Genomic DNA, 20,435 nt, shown 5'->3' on the forward strand with positions numbered 1-20,435 from the left:
TCGAGGACGGCTGTGAAGATGCCAGCAGCTGCTCCTGCCTACCCGGCAGTGTGGGCCGGGACCTCTGAAATGCGTGACCTTCGGCCTCTGCTGGGTCCTTGGGCTGCCCCCTGACCACTGTGAGCCCGCAGTCATCTCCCCTTGCCTTTGGCCTCCCCACAAGAGGCCCTCGGGGGTAACTCTGCTCCCCACCCTTCCCAGCTCACTGCAGGCGCTTCTCCCTGGTCCCTACGAGTCCACCACGGGGCCTCAGTCGTCTATTCATTCAGCAGATACTGAGCATACACTGTGCAACAAGCACAGAGCAGCGAACACAGAGGGGCCAAGTCAGGCAAGCTGCTCCTCCCTCGGGAAGCTTCTAGTCTAGTGGGAGAGAGTCAGACCCAAGGGTCACAGCAGTAAGTATACAGCTACCGGATGGGACCCGTGAGAATTAAGAGCCAGAGTCCCCAGGGACGTTTCCAGGAGTGCCAGGACCACTCCTTAGAGAGAGTGGAGAGAGAAGGAAGGGCCCAGGCCGGCGGAGCTGGAAGGACAGTGAGCTGGAGCGCAGCCCGGACTGGCCCGGCCAAGGTGGGGCTTGGTGGGGCTGGATGTGCATGGCCCCCCAGCGGGCATGGTGGAGACGGGGGTCTCCTAGGGCGGGGAAGCCACGTGGGCTCCACGCAGGGTGCGGGTCATCACAGAGGCGCCGTGCTGAGGCCGGCTCCATGGAAGGACAGCTTGCTGCCTATGTCGTACTAGACTTTGTAGTAGCCGCATCTGACAAGGAAAAAGAAACAGAGGAAATTAATTTCACTGATATATTTTAATATGTTAAAAGTAACATATAAAGTAATGTATTTTGCCCAATAACATGCAAAATATTATCATTTTGACTTGTAATCAGTATTTATAAATTATTGAGATACTTCCAGTTCTTTGATTGAAGTCTTGGAAATCTGGGTACGTTTTATACCCACAGCACATCTTAGCTCGGCCACGTTTCCAGCCCCGCGGAGCCGCGTGTGGGCTGGGCTGCCGCCTTATTGGACAGCACAGCCCAGCCCTCTTCGTGAGCCAGCTTTTCCCCTCTGCCTGACCGCAGGGTTCTTCCCGTCGGGCACCACCTCCCTTGACCCTACAGCGCCTCTAGCTGTTACCCTCCCTCTCCCAGTCTGTTCTCAGCCGGGATAACTGAGAAGAGTCTTCTGAAGGTCCAGTCCTCTTTTCCCTTCCCTCCTACCTCTCCTCCGCCCGCCACAGTCTGTCCTCGACTCCCGGAATTCCCTCGACTCTGCAGAAGCCCCAGTCACCTCGCCTTCAAAATTTTTTTATTGTAAAATAAAACAGATTTTTTTTAAGGAAAGGACATGAGCAAAAGTAAAACTTGGTGGATTTGACAAACACCTTTGTAACCCCACTAAGGTCAAGAGGTAGAATTTTCGAGGCCACCCCAGAAACCCCTGGTGGCCTGTCCCAGCCGCAGCCCACCCTGCCCCTGCCCCCAGTGGAAGACCCACTCTGACTTTTGTTGTACTATAATCACTTCCTTCCTTACCTTTCTTTGTTGTCTTTCTCACCTGAGTGCCAGCAGTTATGTCTAGTTATCTCTCCAGGACACGGCACTTCCTAAACACTCTCTCCGGCCTTGGATAAGAAAATCCTACTTGCCCCTGCTTCCCCTCCCATCTCTGCTGCCCTCCTCCAGCTCCAAGGCTTCTTGCTGCTGTTCCACGCCCCCTGGCCGGCTGCCCTCCCGCTCTCTGCCCCCTGCTCCTCTCACCAGCCCCAGGGCTGCAGCTGCACGTAGGAACTCAGGCCCACGTCCGGGTCTCCGGCCCCACTTGTTCCCTGAGCACTGCGCTGGGACCCAGCCTGGTGAACACCACCTGTGGAAGGCCCCCCGCCTCCACGCTGCATCCTCTCCCTCAGTGTCTGCCCTTTGCAAAAGCCTTCTGCGTACATCCAATCGTCTGGTCCAGGAAATGTGGATGCTCTCTTCCCTGGCATCACGCTGGTGGCCACATCCTTGATTCTTCTCGAACTCACAGCTCTTCGTCCTCTGCCTCCACTTGGTTAAAATCTCACTGTGTATTTCCCCCAGGACCAGCTCTGCCTCGGAACTGGTCCCTCACCAGTAGCCTCATGGCCCTCCTGACAGTTCTGACCCAGCACCACATTTATCATTCTGGAAAAGCCAGTCTGCAGTGGGTTCCAGTTGCAAATCATCCCGGGGCTCCGTTGCCCTCAGGATGTGCCCACCTCACCCTTCACCTTGCACCCCCTTGGCTATACCAAACTGAGTGGAACTATTTGCAGGTCCTGGGACCTCGCTCATTCCCACCTCATCCGGTTGGTACACGCTGTTCCTTCCCTCTGGAACCTCCTCCGTTTCCAGCCCCACCCCTTGCACATAGTGCCCCCACGTACACACACATACCCCTGCCATGAGGCAATAAGACGTGCTTCTGCCTTCATAGGGAGAGCCTTTCAGTGCCTAGGAGGCACCCAGGCACATAGTAGTGCGTGATGTTGGCGTCAGGAAGATTCCGGAACACTAACTCCTTGTCATCTTCCAGTATTCCACTGGAGCCCCAGGATGCCTCCTCTTTCCCAGTCCCCTTCAGTGGGTATGATTTGCCCCCTATCTTGCTCTGTTGGAATTGACCGCTGATTCTCCCATGAGGCTGTGAGCCCTTGGCCATGATCACGTGTAACTTGTCCTGGTCTCCTAACTGGTGTCCCTGCTCCCATCCTGCCCTGTCCAGTCTGTTCCTCACACAGCAGCCTGCCTGACCCTGTGCAGACATACGTCAGATCATGTCCCTCATCTGTTCTGACCTTCCTTCAGCCTAAAAGTCCTTGTGATGGGGACGTCCCTAAAGACCCGCATTGCCTCCCTGTTGCCACCTCTTCCTCCTCCTCCCCTTGCTCCGCCTGCACCAGTCACACGAGCTTCCTTGATATTCTTCAAACATGAGAGTCATCCTGCTGCCTCAGGGCCTTTGCACTTGCTGTTCTTTGCAAGACTTCCTCAGGTATCCAAATGTCTTGCTCACTCACCTCCTTCAGGTTGTGACTCAAATATAACCTTCTCGGGCTTCCCTGGTGGCGCAGTGGTTGAGACTGCACCTGCTGATGCAGGGGACACGGGTTCGTGCCCCAGTCCGGGAAGATCCCATGTGCCGCGGAGCAGCTGGGCCCGTGAGCCATGGCTGCTGAGCCTGCACGTCCGGAGCCTGTGCTCCGCAACGGGAGAGGTCACAATAGTGAGAGGCCCGCGTACCGCACAAGCAGGGCAGTGAGTGCTAGGATCGCTCGTGGGCCAGCTGCAGACCCGGCACCTTGCTCAGGGGTGCATGGTAGCACAGGGCCAGAGTGAAGAGATACAGCTCCTACCCTTTTCCCTCTTGGACAGAAAGTCAGGGAGTTTTGGGACACTCTCAACTCTTTTTTTTTTTTTCTTTGATGATTACTGCTGCTTGCTTTTTCTGCACCTGGTACTTTGTTGGTTCTTTCCATTTGGTTTTCTCTAATCTGCTCAAGAACCTATGCAGTCAAGGTGTCATTTCTCATGCCGTAGATGAAGAAACCCAGGCTTCGGGAGGCCGAGTGACTGACCACACAGCTGGGGAGGGGCAGAATCCGGACTTAAACCTGGGTCCTTCTCACTCCAAAGTTGAAACTCTTTCCACTACACTGGTAGACATTGCTTTTGGAAGCCCAAACAGTGTCCTTTAGAGCAACATGTTTTGCAAACTGTGAAGTGCTGTGCAAACGTAAGGAATTGTAATTGATGGCTGTTTTCCTGACATTTGAGGGACTTAACAGTGGAGAGTAACTTGGCCAGTGAACATCCTCTGTCTGTGTGCTATGCAGATCTGAGGTCTTCAAGATAAATTCATGGCCAGTCACACCAGAGGACAGAAAATTTAAGTCAAAGCTCAGATTGCTTCCAACTAAGGCAACGGTCCCAAAACTTCACTGCACAATGGAATCACCTGGGAGGGCTTTCGAACCCTAATGTCCAGATCACACCCCAGAGAGGTAGAAGCAGAGCATACAGGTGGGAGCCCGGCAGCAGGAGTTCTTAAACACCCTGGTGATTCCAATGTGCTGTGAGATTTGGGAACTAAGGCCTGTTCTTACCATGTCAGGAAGGATCTAGACAGTTTGGCATGCATCCCTGGTTTGGATGTAGTGTCTGACAAATTACCTAATTCACCCCAAAGCAAACTGGAAGCTTTCGTCTGCCCGTTGGAGCCATTTCAGGACTTGAGGGGGGGCGGGCAGAGAGAGGCGGGTGGCATGACTGTAAAGCACGCCTCCTCCGGAGTGCCCACCTGAGCTTCGACCACAGCCTACGGCTACGGTTCTCAGCTGGGCAGCTTCACCCCCCAGGGGACGTTTGGCAATGTCCAGAAACACGGGGTTGTCACAGCTGGTAGAAGAGGGATGCTACTGGTGTCTAGTGATGGAGGCCAAGGTGCTGCTAGCCATCCCACAGCGCACGGGACAGCCTTCCACAGCAGAAAATCGGCCTGGCCACAATGTCAGTAGTGCCGAGGCTGAGAAAAGCTGATCTGACGGCAGGGATTGTGACCTGGGTTGAGAGATTGGCAGGTGTGCTGTCAGTCAGATCCGGGCATTCCCCCAGCCTCCCCGGGGAAGAGAACTTTAACTGTCACTGGTGAACACTGAGAGATGGGCCAAAGGCCCCCTAGTCTTCTTATTTAAAAAAATACTGCTTTTATTTCTTTTGAAGTTGCCTCCCATCTTTTCTACTTTTAAATTTGTAATAGGGCTTCCCTGGTGGCACAGTGGTTGGGAGTCCGCCTGCCGATGAGGGGGACGTGGGTTCGTGCCCCGGTCCGGGAAGATCCCACATGCCGTGGAGTGGCTGGGCCCGTGAGCCATGGCCGCTGAGCCTGCACCTCCAGAGCCTGTGCTCCGCGGCGGCAGAGGCCGCGGGAGTGAGGGGCCCGCGTACCGCAAAAAAAAATAAAATAAAATATTTGTAATAATTCCTAAAACTGCAGCAGAAAGATCCCTCAGCCTCCGTTCCCTCCTTGGTAGTGCGTGAACAGCCGGCGTTCCTGCCGCCCTGGAGTGGCTGTGAGGTTACTGCACACGACGCACTGAGATTATTAAGAGGCGCTCAATAAATGTTAGCCATCATCGTGCATGTTCACAGCCTGGAAACAGAAAGGAATTCGTTCAGTGTGAAACTGCAGCCCTGTGAAAATTCTCTAATTAAAAAGCAAACACCAAAATGCTGTGGACCCTTATTCCCTCCTTTTATGTTCACCGAAAATCTTCAGATAAAAATTGTAAAACTCAGCCTTTCCTTTGAAATGCACAGTAATTAACAGTAACTAGCTTGATATGAGTGCTACAGATTGTCTATGGAAGGATTTTTTTTTTTTTTTTTTTTTTCGGTACGCGGGCCTCTCACTGTTGTGGCTTCTCCCCTCGCGGAGCACAGGCTCCGGACGCGCAGGCTCTGCGGCCATGGCTCACGGGCCCAGCCGCTCCGCGGCATGTGGGATCTTCCCGGACCGGGGCACGAACGCGTGCCCCCTGCATCGGCAGGGGGACTCTCAACCACTGCGCCACCAGGGAAGCCCTATGGAAGGATTTTAAGACGTTAGCTTCCACTAACTAGAATTCGCCAGCAAATGGCAGTCTTTATCGTTGGCCTAACTGAAGAGAGGAGGCTCAGGACACAGGGTAATCTGCCCGCTAACGAGGTGCCCGGTTTGATTAAAGCCTGTGGGCCTGAGACATCTCGCCATTGGACCTCAAAGCACCGATGCACGTTTTTTTCTACCTCTTATCTTCCTTTTTTGGACAATAAGTGAAATAAGGATTCCACAGAAAGGGAAATAATCCAGGACATGGTCTTTTGTTCACCTTATTTGCTTCTGATGCCTGTTACACTGTTTCTGCCTCAGATGGCAGTACTGGTATATGGAACACACAGCTCTCTGTCGTGAAGGAAAATACTAATCGTTTTTCTCCAACAGGATGGAAAGACAGCAGAAGATCTTGCTAAATCGGAACAGCATGAACAGGTAGCAGGTCTCCTCACAAGACTCCGAAAGGTGAGAAATTGTGGTCTGAAGTGCTGTGTTTTTATGTGAAAGATTCTGTTTTTTCCCTTGTAAACTATGAGGATGAACAAAAGAGGCTTTGGACACACAAGTGGTACCAAAAGGCACTGGTCCTGTGCTGTGGTTTGCATATCGATTTGCATGAACACATTGGCTACCTCTCTGATTTCTTCTTCTGTATCGAGACTTGGAAATCATTGGCCTCTTTGCAGTCGCTATGCCTGGCTTCCCTCCTTCTACCCGCTTTGTAATACCTGCCCTCTCCCCACCGTGAAGTAGAGGGGAAATGAGAAAGCTGACTCTGCTTCTTTCTTTCTTAATGTTTCGAGCTCCAAGATATCACTTGTGCTCCAGTTTATCAAACGTTGTTGCTCTAAGGTTTGAGGAAGCATGACAAAAATAAGTAAATGCAGGTGTAACTTTCCAGCCCACATCATAGCAGTATGTACTGAGAGACTTCAAAATAGTCACACCCTTTAAGCTAGGGATTCTATGTCTGTGACTCTATCCTGAAGAAATGGAAGACACGCAGAGACAAAAAGTTCTATGCACAAAGATGTCCATTGCAGTATTATTTATAATACCGTAATAAAAATCGGAAACATTGAATGACCAACAATGAAGTCTAGTAAATTGACAGACAGCTATAAAAGAGAGTGGTTTGGGGCCGTTAAAATGTTTTTGAAGAGGTTTTAGTAATAGGAGTTTATTGCTTAGGATATTCCTGGGCTTCAAAGCAGAAGATAAATTATGTGCACATTGTAATCTCAACTATATCTTTTTAAAATGCATGGAAAGAACAGGGTAACAGTGGTGTCTTTGGATTTTGCTTTTTTAATTAACACTCTTCTTTAAACATTACTGTATTTTTTCCAAATTTCCTATAATAATCATGTAATAACTTTTCAAAAAACAAACTTTATAGAAATAAAAAAATTACTCAGTTAAGTGCTCATTGAAAAGGTATTGTCCAGAATAAACTTGGGGTATCCTACAAAGATCCTGCCATATAAATTGAAAAGTGCCCGGGGGAGGGATTATAATGTCTTATAATCACAGTAAATTTCACAGCTACTGAAAGTTTGAATTTTCATAGTGGTCCCCTGGTCTCCTGGTCCTGGTTGAGGGGGGAGTGAGAAGGGACACATACACGTAGGTTGGAATGATTTCTTCCCCAGTGCTTGGAGTTGACCTGGGGAAGATAATTCATTTTCACACCTTTGTGCTTTGGATCCTGTGAACTGATAAACACTGAGATCCCCCAGGCCACTGCAGGGGTTCAGTCCCCCCTTTGATCTAGAGGTTCTAGAAAGAGATCCCTCCTTATTCACACGTTCTTACAGGAAAGACTTAAATTGACTCTGGGCTTCGAATTCCCCTACTCTGTACCACCACAGACTGTCTCATTGTGAGAGAGAATTTGAACTAGAAAAACAAGGGAAAACTTTTTGTTTACAGGCAAAACAAGGGGGGTGCAGGGGAGCCTATGAGTCTGTCAGCAAATCAATAATGAACTTTCACATAAAATCTCCTAATCTTAAAATTCACTTTATTTGAAGCTATATTCAGCCAAATGAAACACAACCTCAGGCCACCGGTTTGCAACCTCTGACTTTTGCTGGATTTTATAGTAGGGAGCCCCACATTTGTGTGTGTGTGGAGTTTTACGTTCATAGACAAAGTGTCACAATATAAGAGCTGTTTTAAATTGATTCCCCGTTATAGTATTCATCCATAGAGGAAAGAAACTGAAACAAAATCTGGTCCACGGGCTGGATGAGCACACATTTTTACAGTTAATTATTTAGCCTCTAGTACGGACCACTGGTAGAAAGAAACACTTTATTAGGCTTCACACCTTAGCAGGTCTATAAACATGCTGAGTCAGGTATTCTCAGGTTTCCCACATTCCACAGACGGGGATTTTAACCCACCTGCCACTCCCGGCGCCATGGTCCTGATCGGAGCCCCAGCATTGTCCTCGTGGGTGTTTTGTGGGCTCAGCTGGCACACGGGGAGCCCCCTCACAAGCGTAGCACTCTGGACAATCCCATTGCCACATACTTTCCTGGAGTGCTGTTCACCATCTCAGAAACTCTTGTTATACAGCAGTGACCGCAGGGGAAGGTGAAGTCTATTCACCTTTAAGCAAAAATCAGCTGCAAACCACGATCTCCAGTGGTCTGAGGGTCACCCTTGGCCGAGGGACGAGGCTTCTCCTTGGACTGTGCTGTGTTTTACTGCCCATCTACCCCTTAGGAAGATCCTTCCTTTTATTTAAAGACAGATTGCTACGCTGGGTGCAAACCCAGATGTCTATTACGGCAGATTGGAAACAACGGATAAATGCCCAGAAAAAAAGACGGGAAGGAGAGTACCTAACACGATAGCTGAGGTTGGGTGGATTGGATGGGTGTAATATGTTTCGACTGCTTTTATAATTAGGAACATATATAGGAGGTGCACCTCCATGCATCTCAGGGAAGGGTGGCTGTTTCCAGACCAGAATTTTGAATTCCGGGTGGCGTGGGTTCTTGCCTGGTCCCAGTTTGGCTTTCCCTTTATTTTTTTTCTTCCATTAATTTGCACTTCGTTTTTTGGTGTCTAGATTTCTTTTTAAGAGGAAATATCACAACCTTTAGTATTTTACCATTATCCTGTGGTTTTTGTAAGGAGACAAAGAAAGTCATTTCAATGCCTATGAATATAGTACGTCATCCCTGTTAGAGCCCACAACCTACCTAAAAGTTCACCTCTCATCTTTGCTTTGAGGGGCAAAATATGGGGTAAAGGCTGAGAGCACAGATTCAGGAGTCCCCACTCTGCCACCTAGCTGGATGAACTAGCCACCAGTTTAACAGCCCCGGGCCTCACTTTCCCTGTTTGTTAAATGGGCTGAATATAGTGCTATTCACGGGATGGTGATGAGGGTCGATGGGTGATGTAAATGATGTCCTTAGAGCATTGCCTGCACACAGTAAGCACCATGTGTTTGCCACAGTCGGCCTCCTTGCTTGCATCCTGTGGACCACTCTCTGAGTCCCGGGGAAACATGGAGGTTTCCGTGGAGGCTCCTCTTGTGACCCACCCCCCACCCCCCCAGGAGCAGATGTTGGGGCGTCAGCAATGGCAAATGTGGCAGGGTACGCTTGAGAGTCACTTTTAGGAACAGCCACCATTTACTCCTCGGTATGTGTAGCAGCACAGTAACTTTACATCCCTGAGATGGGGATGTTCCTGCAGGAAACCTGGACTCCACAAGATTAAGCAACATACTAATTAGTGCAGAGCAGAGGTCCAGACCAAAACAGAAATATCTGCTTTCAGGGCTCGATCAGGGGCTCGGGGCTTCTTCGGTGCTGATTCCTCACCAGCCAGGGATGGTCCTTTCCCCCAGCGAGCTCACGTGCTTTGTGGCAGGCATGGGTCGCCTTCCGCAGGGTCACCCAGAGCTCCATTGCCGTCAGCAGAGTTTTCCCCGGCTCTGTGTTCAGCGAGACGTGCGTTTTCGCTTGCCTTTGTCATTCCCTCAGATGGCTCTAGACCTCAGCTTTCTGAGTCGCCAGAAAGGGAGGAGTTGGCTGCCAAGCATTTCTAACCACCCTCTATCTTTTTTTTTTTTTTTTAAATAAATCCCCAAATAAATAACTGCTTGGGATTTGGGGACACCCAGCACTGGAACCTGATTCTTGAAAATGATCGCGATATCCCAGTGCATCCCTGGAGAATGCATCGCAGAGGACTTGTGGGCGGTTGCCTCAAGGAGCAGGCTCTACCTGCAGAGAAAGCCAAGAAAGTAGATTTATGTGCAATCATAACCTGGATCATCTGCAGGAAGAGACTGTCCACAACCCGGTACAATGGGTGAGGGGAACGGGAAGAGGGTAATTTATACTTAGGGGCATCTTATCACCATTTCGTTTCAATGTCATTGTCTCCTCCGTATTTACCACTGTTTCTCACCAGAGTGTTAACAGCATCAGCATTTTGGGTGGGTGGAACTTCCTGTCCTTGGAGGATGCGAGGACCCCCAAGTGTCTAATGTCTAAGGTATTCCCTCCCCCATTCATTGTGGAAACCAAAAAAACTGCCTCTACGCCTTTCCTAACACCCCTTAGGGTGTTGCCACCCTCAGTCCTACCCACCCCACGTGGATCCTAAGCACAGTCATGGGGAGAAGTCTGCATCTGGGACAGCAGGGAGGTTGGCCTTAAATTGCCTTGCTATGCCATTTGGTTTCTAAGGGCCAAAGTAGCAAGAAATGTTCCCTGTGTTTTCACCTTTAATCAGTTGGCAAGTCTAGGAACGTATTTTTAAACATTTGTTAGAGGTAAGCCATGGAGCTTTCTCTTCTGGAAATAGAACCAAAGTCATCTTGTTCTTCTGCCTGATCCAGGTGTTGGTACATCCCAGGGTTTCATCTGTTCACTCTTAACCCCCTCCCAGTGGGTAGTGTCATCTTTGCCTTTGACTTCAACTGTTGACACGTACTAAGGACTTTCCAACCCTCCCTCCATCCCTCATCTCCTTCTAGAAGCCCACACCTGCGTGTCCATAGATCTTTTTTTTTTTTAATTTAATTTATTTATTTTTGGCTGTATTGGGTCTTCGTTGCTGCGTGTGGGCTTTCTCTAGTTGCAGCGAGCGGGGGCTACTTTTTGTTGCAGTGCACAGACTTCTCATTGCTGTGGCTTCTCTTGTTGTGGAGCACGGGCTCTAGGCGTGCAGGCTTCAGTAGTTGTGGCATGCAGGCTCAGTAGTTGTGGCTCGCAGGCTCAGTAGTTGTGGCTCACGGGCCCTAGAGCACAGTCTTAGTACTTGTGGCACATGGGCTTAGTTGCTCTGCGGCACGTGGGTTCTTCCCAGACCAGGGCTCGAACCCATATCCCCTGCATTGGCAGGTGGGTTCTTAACCACTGCACCACCAGGGAAGCCCATGTCCATAGATCTTCTGATCTCCATCTGATGATTCACAAACTTGATGTGTTTAAAAGTCTATTCCTCGTCTTCCTCTCTAGTCCTTCCTTAGTGAATGCATGACTCTTTCCAATCACGGAAATCAGAAATTTGGTAAAAAAGAAAGAAAAAGTCATCGTGTTGACCAGCTTGGGACAGCAGAGGGTGGGCCGGAGGAAACTGAGAGAAGATTTTGATCCTTTGAGCAGGGGGCTGACTTCGGGGAAGTGAGACCCTTGCAGCCAGCACATCTGGGCAGGTGGGGGGAGAGGGTGGCCGAGCTGGGGCTTGTGAGGGTAGGAAGAACACAGTCCATCTTCCTCTCTGATCCAGTTCAACAGGAGATGATTTGGGGGTAGTGGCATGTTGGGGCCCCAGGTACTGTCTGGGAGAGCCCCCCATACACATCTCTCCCCAACTGCGTGTCCAGTGCCATCCACATTCGGGGTTTGAAATCAGCCGTGGTGGTGGTATTTCCACCACAAGAATCAGCAAACACTACAGATCAGGCCTTTCCCACCCCCGCCCCAAGCCCCCTGCAATGAGCTGGTTTTCCAGCACACCATTGCTACGGGGTCTCTGGAGGCTCCCACAATTCCACCTTGCATTGTAGGCACCACCTTCTTATAAAGAGGAGCTGCACCCTCTACTGTCCCCGGTGCTCACCCCCACTACTAAACAAAGCCCCCTCCGGCCCTCCAAACCTGCCCAAGAACTGTGTTGTTACTAGCCAAACCACTTCTCCTTCTCCTAGAGAATGGAGGGGTGCGTGTTGTGACAGGCGGGGAGGTCTTGCACTTAGATTTTGCATTGGCATCCATTTTTACTATCACTGCAAGATCCATTCTCATCTGATTTTAAAATACTACTTTCAAGGGGGTTTGGGGAGTTGGCTTATTTTTATTTTGTTTGATTGTCCTTCTAATCAGCATTTCTGTAAACTGATATTAAAAGTAGTTGCTTTTCCTAAGCCTGAGACTAGACAGTGAAGAAACATGCCCAGGAATATTTTGAAAAATAGGACAAAGTTGGGAGTTTGCCCAGAATTTAAAATTCACCACAAGTAAACTGCATTTGCATAATTAAGAGTTGCTGCTCCCATCCTTCTGGGTCTAATTGCATCCTGCCACGTGTGGAAAGCCATGTCATCTCTCCATGCTCTTATCTGGCTTTCCCAGATTGGAGATGGTCCTCCCTGTCAATCTGCTGACATTTAGTTACCTTTGCAGATGAGAAAGTGAAAGCTAAATTGCCAGGGGGCAAAAGGTGCTGGAAGAAAGGAAACTAGAAACCCAAATTAACCAGGCCTTCAAAAAAGCAATGCAGTTTCCGAATAATACGTGTTTAAAAGATAGTCACAGTATCTACTATAGGCCAAGAACCGTTCTAGGCCCCAAAGAGACCACAGCGAACAAAAGAGGCAAGACCAGCTAATAAACAAATAAGAAAATGCCAGATAGGTCAGGGGGTGGCAAACAATGGCCGTAGAGCCAAAACCAGCCCATCGCCTGTTTTTGTAAATAAAGTTTTATTGGAGCACAGCTACACCCCTCCATTCACTCCTGTGTCTGGCTGGTTTCTAGACACGTATGTGGCAGTCACAACAGAGACCACCTGGTCCTTTACAGAAAGGTTTGCTGCCGCCTGGTGTAAGTGTAGGGGATTCAAATGTGCTGAAATGAGAGAAAGTAAGGGGATGGCAGGTGGTGGCTGCTTTCCACTTACAGGTGTGGGGATGCCTCTCTGATGGTGACATTTAAACCAACACCCAAAGGCAAGAAAGAGGAGCCAACCAGAGGAAGGGCTGGGAGAAGGCAGAGGGAATGAGTGAAAAGGGCCTGAGGCGGTAAAGAGTCAGGTGTGTTCTAGGAAATAGATCAAAAAGGATGGGGTGATGGGGTTAGCAGCAGAGTCTGAGTGCGGTCTTTGGGGCAGAAAATGATGCCCGAGGAGATCTGATCTGAAAGATAGGCCCAGCTTTGCAGATCTTGGTAAGGTGATTGGGTATTGGTCCAAGTGCATTAAGTAAGTAGGTTAGGAATTTCCCTCTGCTTAGACCGGGAGACCAGATAGAAGGTGGTCTTGGCAGCCAGGTGAGATAGGACAGCTGCTTGGACCAGAGCTGTCCAGGCTCAGTTACTTTGTGAGCTTTGGGCAAGAATACAAACGGGAGCTCACTTTCTTGTGTAAATATTTAAAGTATATAGTTAAAGCTAACGGGGAAATATGTGCTCTAGCCTCCCACTCTCACAAACGCACCTTTGTGAGCACCTGGAAACCCAGGTTCTGGTTTAGGATTCTGATTCCTCGGGATTCACTGCTGCTTCCCCCCAGCTTCCCAGCCCGCTTGCAAGAGGCCTCACCACGTCCCAGCCACATCCGCCAGCCTTTGGGGGAGAGGGGGACAGGACTCGAGAATATTTCAACGCATGAGCCAAGACTTGGGTAACAAAGAACCCTCCACTCCCTCGGGCAGTGTCCCTGCTTATGCTTCCCCGGCCCAGACAGTGAGGACCTGACCAGCCCAGGCACAGGGAGGGTCTTAGAGCTTCTGTTAAATATAGACCACGGATGGACTTCAGTGCTCCCCTTCCAAAGAAATCGATATCCTACCACCTCCTAGAGCTAGCCAAGAGCACACTCCGTACCTTCCTCTGCCCCTGTCCGCATCAAAACCATAGTCTGCCTTGGAGAGGGCACACTCAGGCTGATGCAAGCTGCCTTCCCGGGGACCCCGGTCTGGATGCGTCCCTGCTGCGACATCTAGTGGTGAAAAGTGGAAACGCATCACCCACCAGGAGGAAAGAGATTTCAGAAACTTCTGTCTCAGGTTACTATATCAAATTCAGTTGTGTTCAGATTCTCCAAAGTTCTTAGTGAGCACGAAGAGGGGTCATCCCCGAGGACGAGGTTAAATTTCCTTAGACAGGAAATCTCGAGTATATCTTGCTTTTCCTTGCCTTTCAAGATAATGGTGGATTCTGTCAGTCTTGATGGAGAGCAGTTTCCTGGCTCATCTTCCCAAGGGCAAGGTGAAGGGTGAATGAGTCCATCCCAACACAGGCCAGCAGGTCCTGGTGGAAGGGGAAAGGAAGGGCCAGGAGATGTGCAAAGGCCCTGGGCAGAGGGCAGGAACGTGGGATGGCTTGCAACCCCTGTACCCCTTTCTTTGGCCTGCGAATTATTTTTCTCATCTGCCCGCCATTCACCTCCACTTGAAAGGTGAGAATGCACGTGTGTTCGCACGATCGTCTGGAATTGAGGACATTGTAAAAGCCGAGCTGTCAGTCCAGTGAAGCAGTATTTTCTTGGACAAAAGATTTCCTGAGGACAGTTATTACTGGGGAGACAACATGTGAGCTAGTGATGGGTTCTGAGATGAGCACAGCCCCTCCAGATGAAGGCTCAATCTGCAATTTCATAAAAAAAATAAAATAAAAAAAAAAAACTTGAAGCCTCCCTGGGGCTCCCCGAGGACGTGGAGCCTGTTAACACGGGCCAGCAATCCAACTCATTTGCTTAGGAAAAATGAGGTGCCGAAATGTGCCCTTTGTCCTTGCAAATCCAGAGCAGGGGGGCCCCTTCTCATTCTACTTGCCTTTATCGTAGCAATGTCTTATAAATCTTACTTTAAATCGGGACCCTGCACTAACTGGGAAGTGTCTTCTGAGTGGGACAAACTGGAAATGGCCCTCCTTGGATATTCACAGTGCTTGTAACTCAAGACATCCCCACTTTGAGATTCTGCTCTCGATCTGCAAATCCTTGTTTACCGCTCCCTGCTCCCCAGTCCCCTTCTGAGAAACCCACCACCTCCCTTTCACTGACAGCAGTGGTAGAAAAGAGACCTGGTGGTGAGTTCTGTCTTTGCCTTGGGCAAGTGCCTTGGCCACTCTGAGCCTTGGTTTCCACATCTGAAACAGAGAACGACCACATTAACCACAAAGGTTTCTTTGAGGTTTAATAAGGGATGTGAGTGAAAAGACAGCATAAGCTGGAAGAAACAAATGTGGAAGTTACTCCTGCAGACAGGAAATGCATCTGTCACAACTCCTCCGTTCGTGAAAGAATAATTCATGACCCTTCCAGGGGTACTGCAGTGGGCGTGTAGCAGAGGAAAGAGACTGGCTCAACCCCAACTTCAGCAAAGACAAGTGGGGATTTATAGCCAAGGAGCAAGGGTGGGGGGAGGTCAGTGGGTGGAAAATTGCTAAGAGGAAACCCAAAGGCTGAGAGGCTTCTTGCTGGATTGAGTGCTATATCATAGGTCCCAGAGAGATGGGGGTTGGAGCGTTGTCACAGAGCTCAGACTCAAGCCAGGGGCAAGCTGCGAGCCCCCGTGGCAAGTGCCTTTGCTAGGGATCAGGGTGGTACATGAGGAAAGGCAGGGGGAGCGGGGGGCAGTGTCACTGGTGTGTTTGAATGTCACAGGGTCACCCTTGGGAGGGTAGGAAGGGGAACTTGTGGCTGAGCCCACCTTACACACCGGTGCACCTGGCCCGGCACTCACAGCCTGTTTGCGGGGATGTTGAGGCAGCGGGAAAATAGGAAGTTTTAAAGGTTATAATAGTCATCAGGATTCTTGCTGAAGGTGCGCCAGGGTGATCGGGTATCAAGGTTGGGCATGAAGAATTTGCTCAGATATCAGGGGTGGGGGATTTTTCTGTAAACGTGACCCTGCAAGATTCTTGTTTAACCTGGACTAACCAGACCAAGGTCACAGCCCACTGTCACTGGCTTCTCTTCCCTCTTGCCTCCATTTCTGGGGCTGACCTGGGAAGCAGACAAACAGATTGCCAGCCACTGTCGGCCCGCCACTGCCCTGCGTGGAGTGGGGAGGAGTGAGCGGGGCTCTCAGGCTCAGGCGGCGCTGAGCAAAGTGGAGACATACCATCTGTCAGCTGCGTAGGGCAAGCCCACTTTGGTTCAGAGCTGCTGCTGGAAGCACGCAGGGTAGCACCTGTGTCCATCGGTTCCCTCGGTGCAAGTCTGCTCAGAGAGGAAGGGCCTGCGGGGACTCGTACAGAAAGGACAGAAGTGCCCTCACTCCTTCACACAGGACAGACATGTTGGCCAAACTCACAGTGCCAGGACCAGGAAGGCACGAAACAGAAGAGAGCAGCGAGCGATTCACTGCGCAGTGCGTCCAGACCTAATGACGGGACTGAAGCTGGAAGCAGGTTTTCTGCCTTTGCACTGTGTCGGGAGAAGCAGATACTGGCTTCACACAAAGGAGCTGTGTGTGTTAGGTGGCTGTGGGTCATGAAATAGATGGAGAAGTTTTTAATTTATTCGGTGAGATACTCCTAGCGGAAGGGGATGCTTCCAGTTCAGACACTCAGCGTGAGGTGGGTGGAGGTGTAGCAGGCCCTGACTTAGAGGGAAGATAATGGGCTGGTTCCGGAGATTAAATTAGAATGAGAGATGGTAGATTTCTTTCAGGGGGTCATGGGCTCATCGGCAGCAGTAGATGGCACGGGGGAGAATGCCAGCACCCCATTTCTTCATGCCTGCTCAGCAACACCCCAGTGAGTCACTGTCTCAGGATAGAACTTTTCAGCTTCTGTGCTGACTTGGGTAATAATTCAGGGAAATTGCTGGCAAGATACCCCAGCTTTTTCCACCCAATACAGTGCTTGAGGTTAGAAAAAGAAACCAGATCACTGTCCCAACCATGGTTTCCAACCCTAGCCGACCCAATACTTTATAATGTACATATTGTGATGCCCCTTTACTCTCCCAAAATAAAATTCAAAGGTAACAATGTACCTACACAGGTAATTTTAAAAGATCAATAGAGGGACTTCCCTGGTGGTCCAGTGGTTAAGACTCACGTGCTCCCGATGCACGGGGCCCAGGTTCGACCCCTGGTCGGGGAACTAGATCCCGCGTGCCACAACTAAGAGCCGGTGTGCCGCAACTGAAGATCCCACATGCCACAACTAAGACCTGGCACAGCCAAATAAATAAATACTTTAAAAATACAAATAAAATAAAAGATCAATAGAGTGCCCTAACTATAGTATAACAAAGACATCGAAGGAATATATATAGTATAATAGAACGTGTATGGAAATGCGGAGCACAGGCAAAGAGGAGACATTGTGAAATTGGCAGATACTTGGACCCATCTGCAGAATCACTGAATGTAACACCTACAGATGCCACGGATGTGGGAGGGATGGCAACTCAAATACAGCAGCAACAGGCTGACGTTTCAGAAGTGGGGATCACAGCTCGAAAGATTAGGAAAAAAAACCCATGTATATATAATTCCACCAGCGTATAAAATAGTTGCGTTCTTGGGAAAGTCACTATGTATTAAACCAAGCCCTCCCAAAGCCCTCTGGGTCATATGTAAAATGCAATTAAGTCCTAAGCTCAGATGATCATAAACAAGGTTTTTCTCTTATATAAATGCTCAGCAGACACTCAGAAGTCAGGCAGACTCAAGAGAATTCTTACCGCTCAGGACATTGTATGTACACGTCAGTACCCCTAGCACCCACCTACCCACCGCCAGCAGTATCCCCCAACGCTGAGAACTAAAGCTGCTACCGTCCATTTCCAAAATGCCAGCTAGGGGACAGTGTTGCCCCTGCTGAGAAAGAGGGGTCAGAGTTTACCAAGAGAAAATGGGGGTAGGAACTCGGGAGAGCCGTGTTTGTTACTGAGCACGCTCCCGTCCTTGGTCGTTGGTGGAAAAAGTAACGGTGGCTCAGCTGGAAGAGATCAGCAGTAAATCAGCGCCTCCCAGGATTTGGGTCTGGAAGCAGTGGTCCGGCCAGGTCTGAGGTCACACTGAAAGGGAAAGGCAGACACTTGCCTCCGAAACGCTCTTGCGTGGGTCACCCCCTGAGTACATCATTTAAACAACACCTCTTTATTGGGCAGCCTACCTGTGCCAGGTGCTGGGGATACCGTCTCTCCCCTCAAGGTCTGGCCCTTGAGTCTAAAGGAGAAGAGTGTCACGTGATTACCCTACAGTCTAGTGGGGTGACGATGGAGAGCCACACGTGCGCTTGAGCCTGCCTGTGAGGAAACGTCCTGGAGAGGCCACAGCAAGACAGGTCTCCTGGGATGCTAAAGCAAAGGGGATCATCGTGGGTAGGGGAGAAGGGCTCGACCTCAGGCTGCAATCCACAGCTCTGACAGGCTGTTATTACTGGGTTAGGAGCTGGGAAGCGGGCCGGGTGTGTGAGTCTGGGATGGAGCCAGGGTGGCATGATCAATGCCCCCGCCCCCACATAGCCCTTGAGGTGGGTTCTCTGGGGGCACAGAGCACCTCAGCAACACCATCCCTTCAAAAGCACCCACGTTATATTTGATGTCACACTGTTCGCATGTCTGTGTCCCCCCAAAACTGCGGATCTGGGGCGGGTGTAGACCTTCCCGTTCCAGCACACGGGAGGTCCTCCATAAATGTTTGATGATGAATGTGTGAATTATCCAGGGCTGCGGAGACTCCTGCTTCTCCCCTGTAGGGCTGAAAAAGAAGAAAGCGGAAAGGTTGTCATGGCCCCCAGGCCCCTCCCCCGCATTTAGCTTTGTACCACGTGATGCGCTTCTTCTCATCATCTCGTACCTTCAGAGCGTCGTAAAGGAACAAGACCCCTCCACGCAGAAGGAGGAGGTGACCTGGCCAGTCTAACGGGGCTGACCCCGTTTCACTTTTAAATGGACCACTTGGCAGGAATTGCTCCATCCAATTCATTGTGCATCAAAATGCAACGGAGGTAGGCAAATCCACTGAGACAGAGCACATCGGTGGTTGCCAACAGCCGGGCAGAGAGGGGCCTGGGAAGTGGCTGCTCATGGGCACTGAGTTTCCTTGTGGGGGGATGAAAACACTCTGGGACCAGATAGCAGTGATGGTTGTATGACATCGTACATGCACCAAAAGCCTCTGAATGGTTCATTTTTAAATGGTGAATTGTATGTTTATTTTACATTTAAAGTTTTTTAATGCAGTGGGGACAGAACAGACCGTATCTGCCACGTGGGTAGAAATTGCAGGTTGGGGTACAAACTTCCAGTTATAAGTTAAATTAGTCTTGGGGATGTAACGTACAGCATGGTGACTGTACCGCACATCTGAAAGTTGATGAGAATAGATCTTTAAAATTCTCATCACAAGGAAAAAAAGTGTTACTCTGTGTGGTGATGGATGGTAACTAGACTTACTGTGGTGATAATTTCACAATATATACAGACATCAAATCATTTACATTGTACACCTGAAACTAATATAACGTTATAGGTCACTTATAACCTCAATTTTTTTAAAAAGGCAAAGAAAACTCACAGACCGGAAGGATGCAGCAGCGGTCCTGAACCGTGGGAATCAGCGTGTGCCTTTTGCTCAGGGGCTGCACTTCTCCTGTGACTAACAGTGCCTCTCTCATCTATATTCAGGACACGCACCGAGGACTCTTCATCCAGCAACTGAGACCCACACAGAACCTGCAGCTGAGAATCAAGCTGAAGCTGTTCGGCCACTCGGGGTCTGGGAAGACCACCCTGGTGGAATCTCTTAAGTGTGGGCTGCTGAGGAGCTTCTTCCGAAGACGCCGGCCCCGGCTGTCCTCCACCAACTCCACCCGGTTCCCACCCTCACCCCTGGCCTCCAAGCCGGCAGGTAGGCACCCCACCAGCCCCGTCTCTCCACTGGGTACTTCCAAGGTCAAGGTCTGGGAGGAGGTGTGGCTTTGTTTGGAGCACTTGGCCTGAGGCTGACCGGTTCCCGCCGCCTTGGTGGCTTCCAGGTGTGGTCCTCCCGGCTCTTGGCCAGTGAGCGCACCCTGCCCTGGTGCTAGCGAGGAAAGGGCCTCACTGAAATCACGGTCCGCAATCACGAACGTGCAAAATGGCACAATCGTGTTCTGCTCGGGGACTCTGCCCTTGAAGACACAAAGAGCTTGTTTTTCAGACTCACTTTCTGTACATATTACGAAGGTGTCATATCTGTTCCCTAGGATGAAAACAAATGTTTTAAAGTTTGTGTTTCTATGTAATTTCTGTCTCCGTGAGGAAGGATGTCTGGGCAGCATTCGCTGGAGTGAGGGACAGCTGACCGAGATCTGCATGCCCCTTTCAACTTCTCCCCTCCGAACACAGCAGTAGAATTGAAACTAGGGGAAGAAGTGTAACCAAAATGGATATACAATTAGAATGAGTACAATATTTGCTAACACGTGTTGCTAACGCGTACTGAGTGCTAATTACGTGCCAGGAGCTGGGCAGAATGTGGTACGTGTGACACCTCATTTAATCCACGTGACAGACTTATTGGCATTTTTACCACCCTTTTGCTGAAGCCTTGAGGGGTCAAGTAGACTGCCCGGAGTCACACAGCTGGTGATTCATGAAGTGTCTGGCTTCTGA

At 49.9% G+C, this 20,435-nt stretch overlaps 1 protein-coding gene across 2 annotated transcripts in view; it reads left to right on the plus strand.

Moving 5' to 3' along the window:
- DAPK1 (death associated protein kinase 1) overlaps window positions 1–20,435 on the plus strand; it is a 197,415-nt gene that overhangs the window by 155,394 nt on the left and 21,586 nt on the right. For both annotated transcript variants that reach the window (XM_024753860.1, XM_024753861.1), the window contains exons 19-20: window positions 6,009–6,086; window positions 19,467–19,689. In XM_024753860.1, coding sequence (XP_024609628.1) covers window positions 6,009–6,086; window positions 19,467–19,689 — 301 coding nt within the window. The remainder of the gene's footprint in view (window positions 1–6,008; window positions 6,087–19,466; window positions 19,690–20,435) is intronic.

Source organism: Neophocaena asiaeorientalis, unplaced genomic scaffold (assembly GCF_003031525.2).
Source record: "Neophocaena asiaeorientalis asiaeorientalis breed wild unplaced genomic scaffold, Neophocaena_asiaeorientalis_V1.1 scaffold220, whole genome shotgun sequence".
Classification (NCBI taxonomy): domain Eukaryota; kingdom Metazoa; phylum Chordata; class Mammalia; order Artiodactyla; family Phocoenidae; genus Neophocaena; species Neophocaena asiaeorientalis.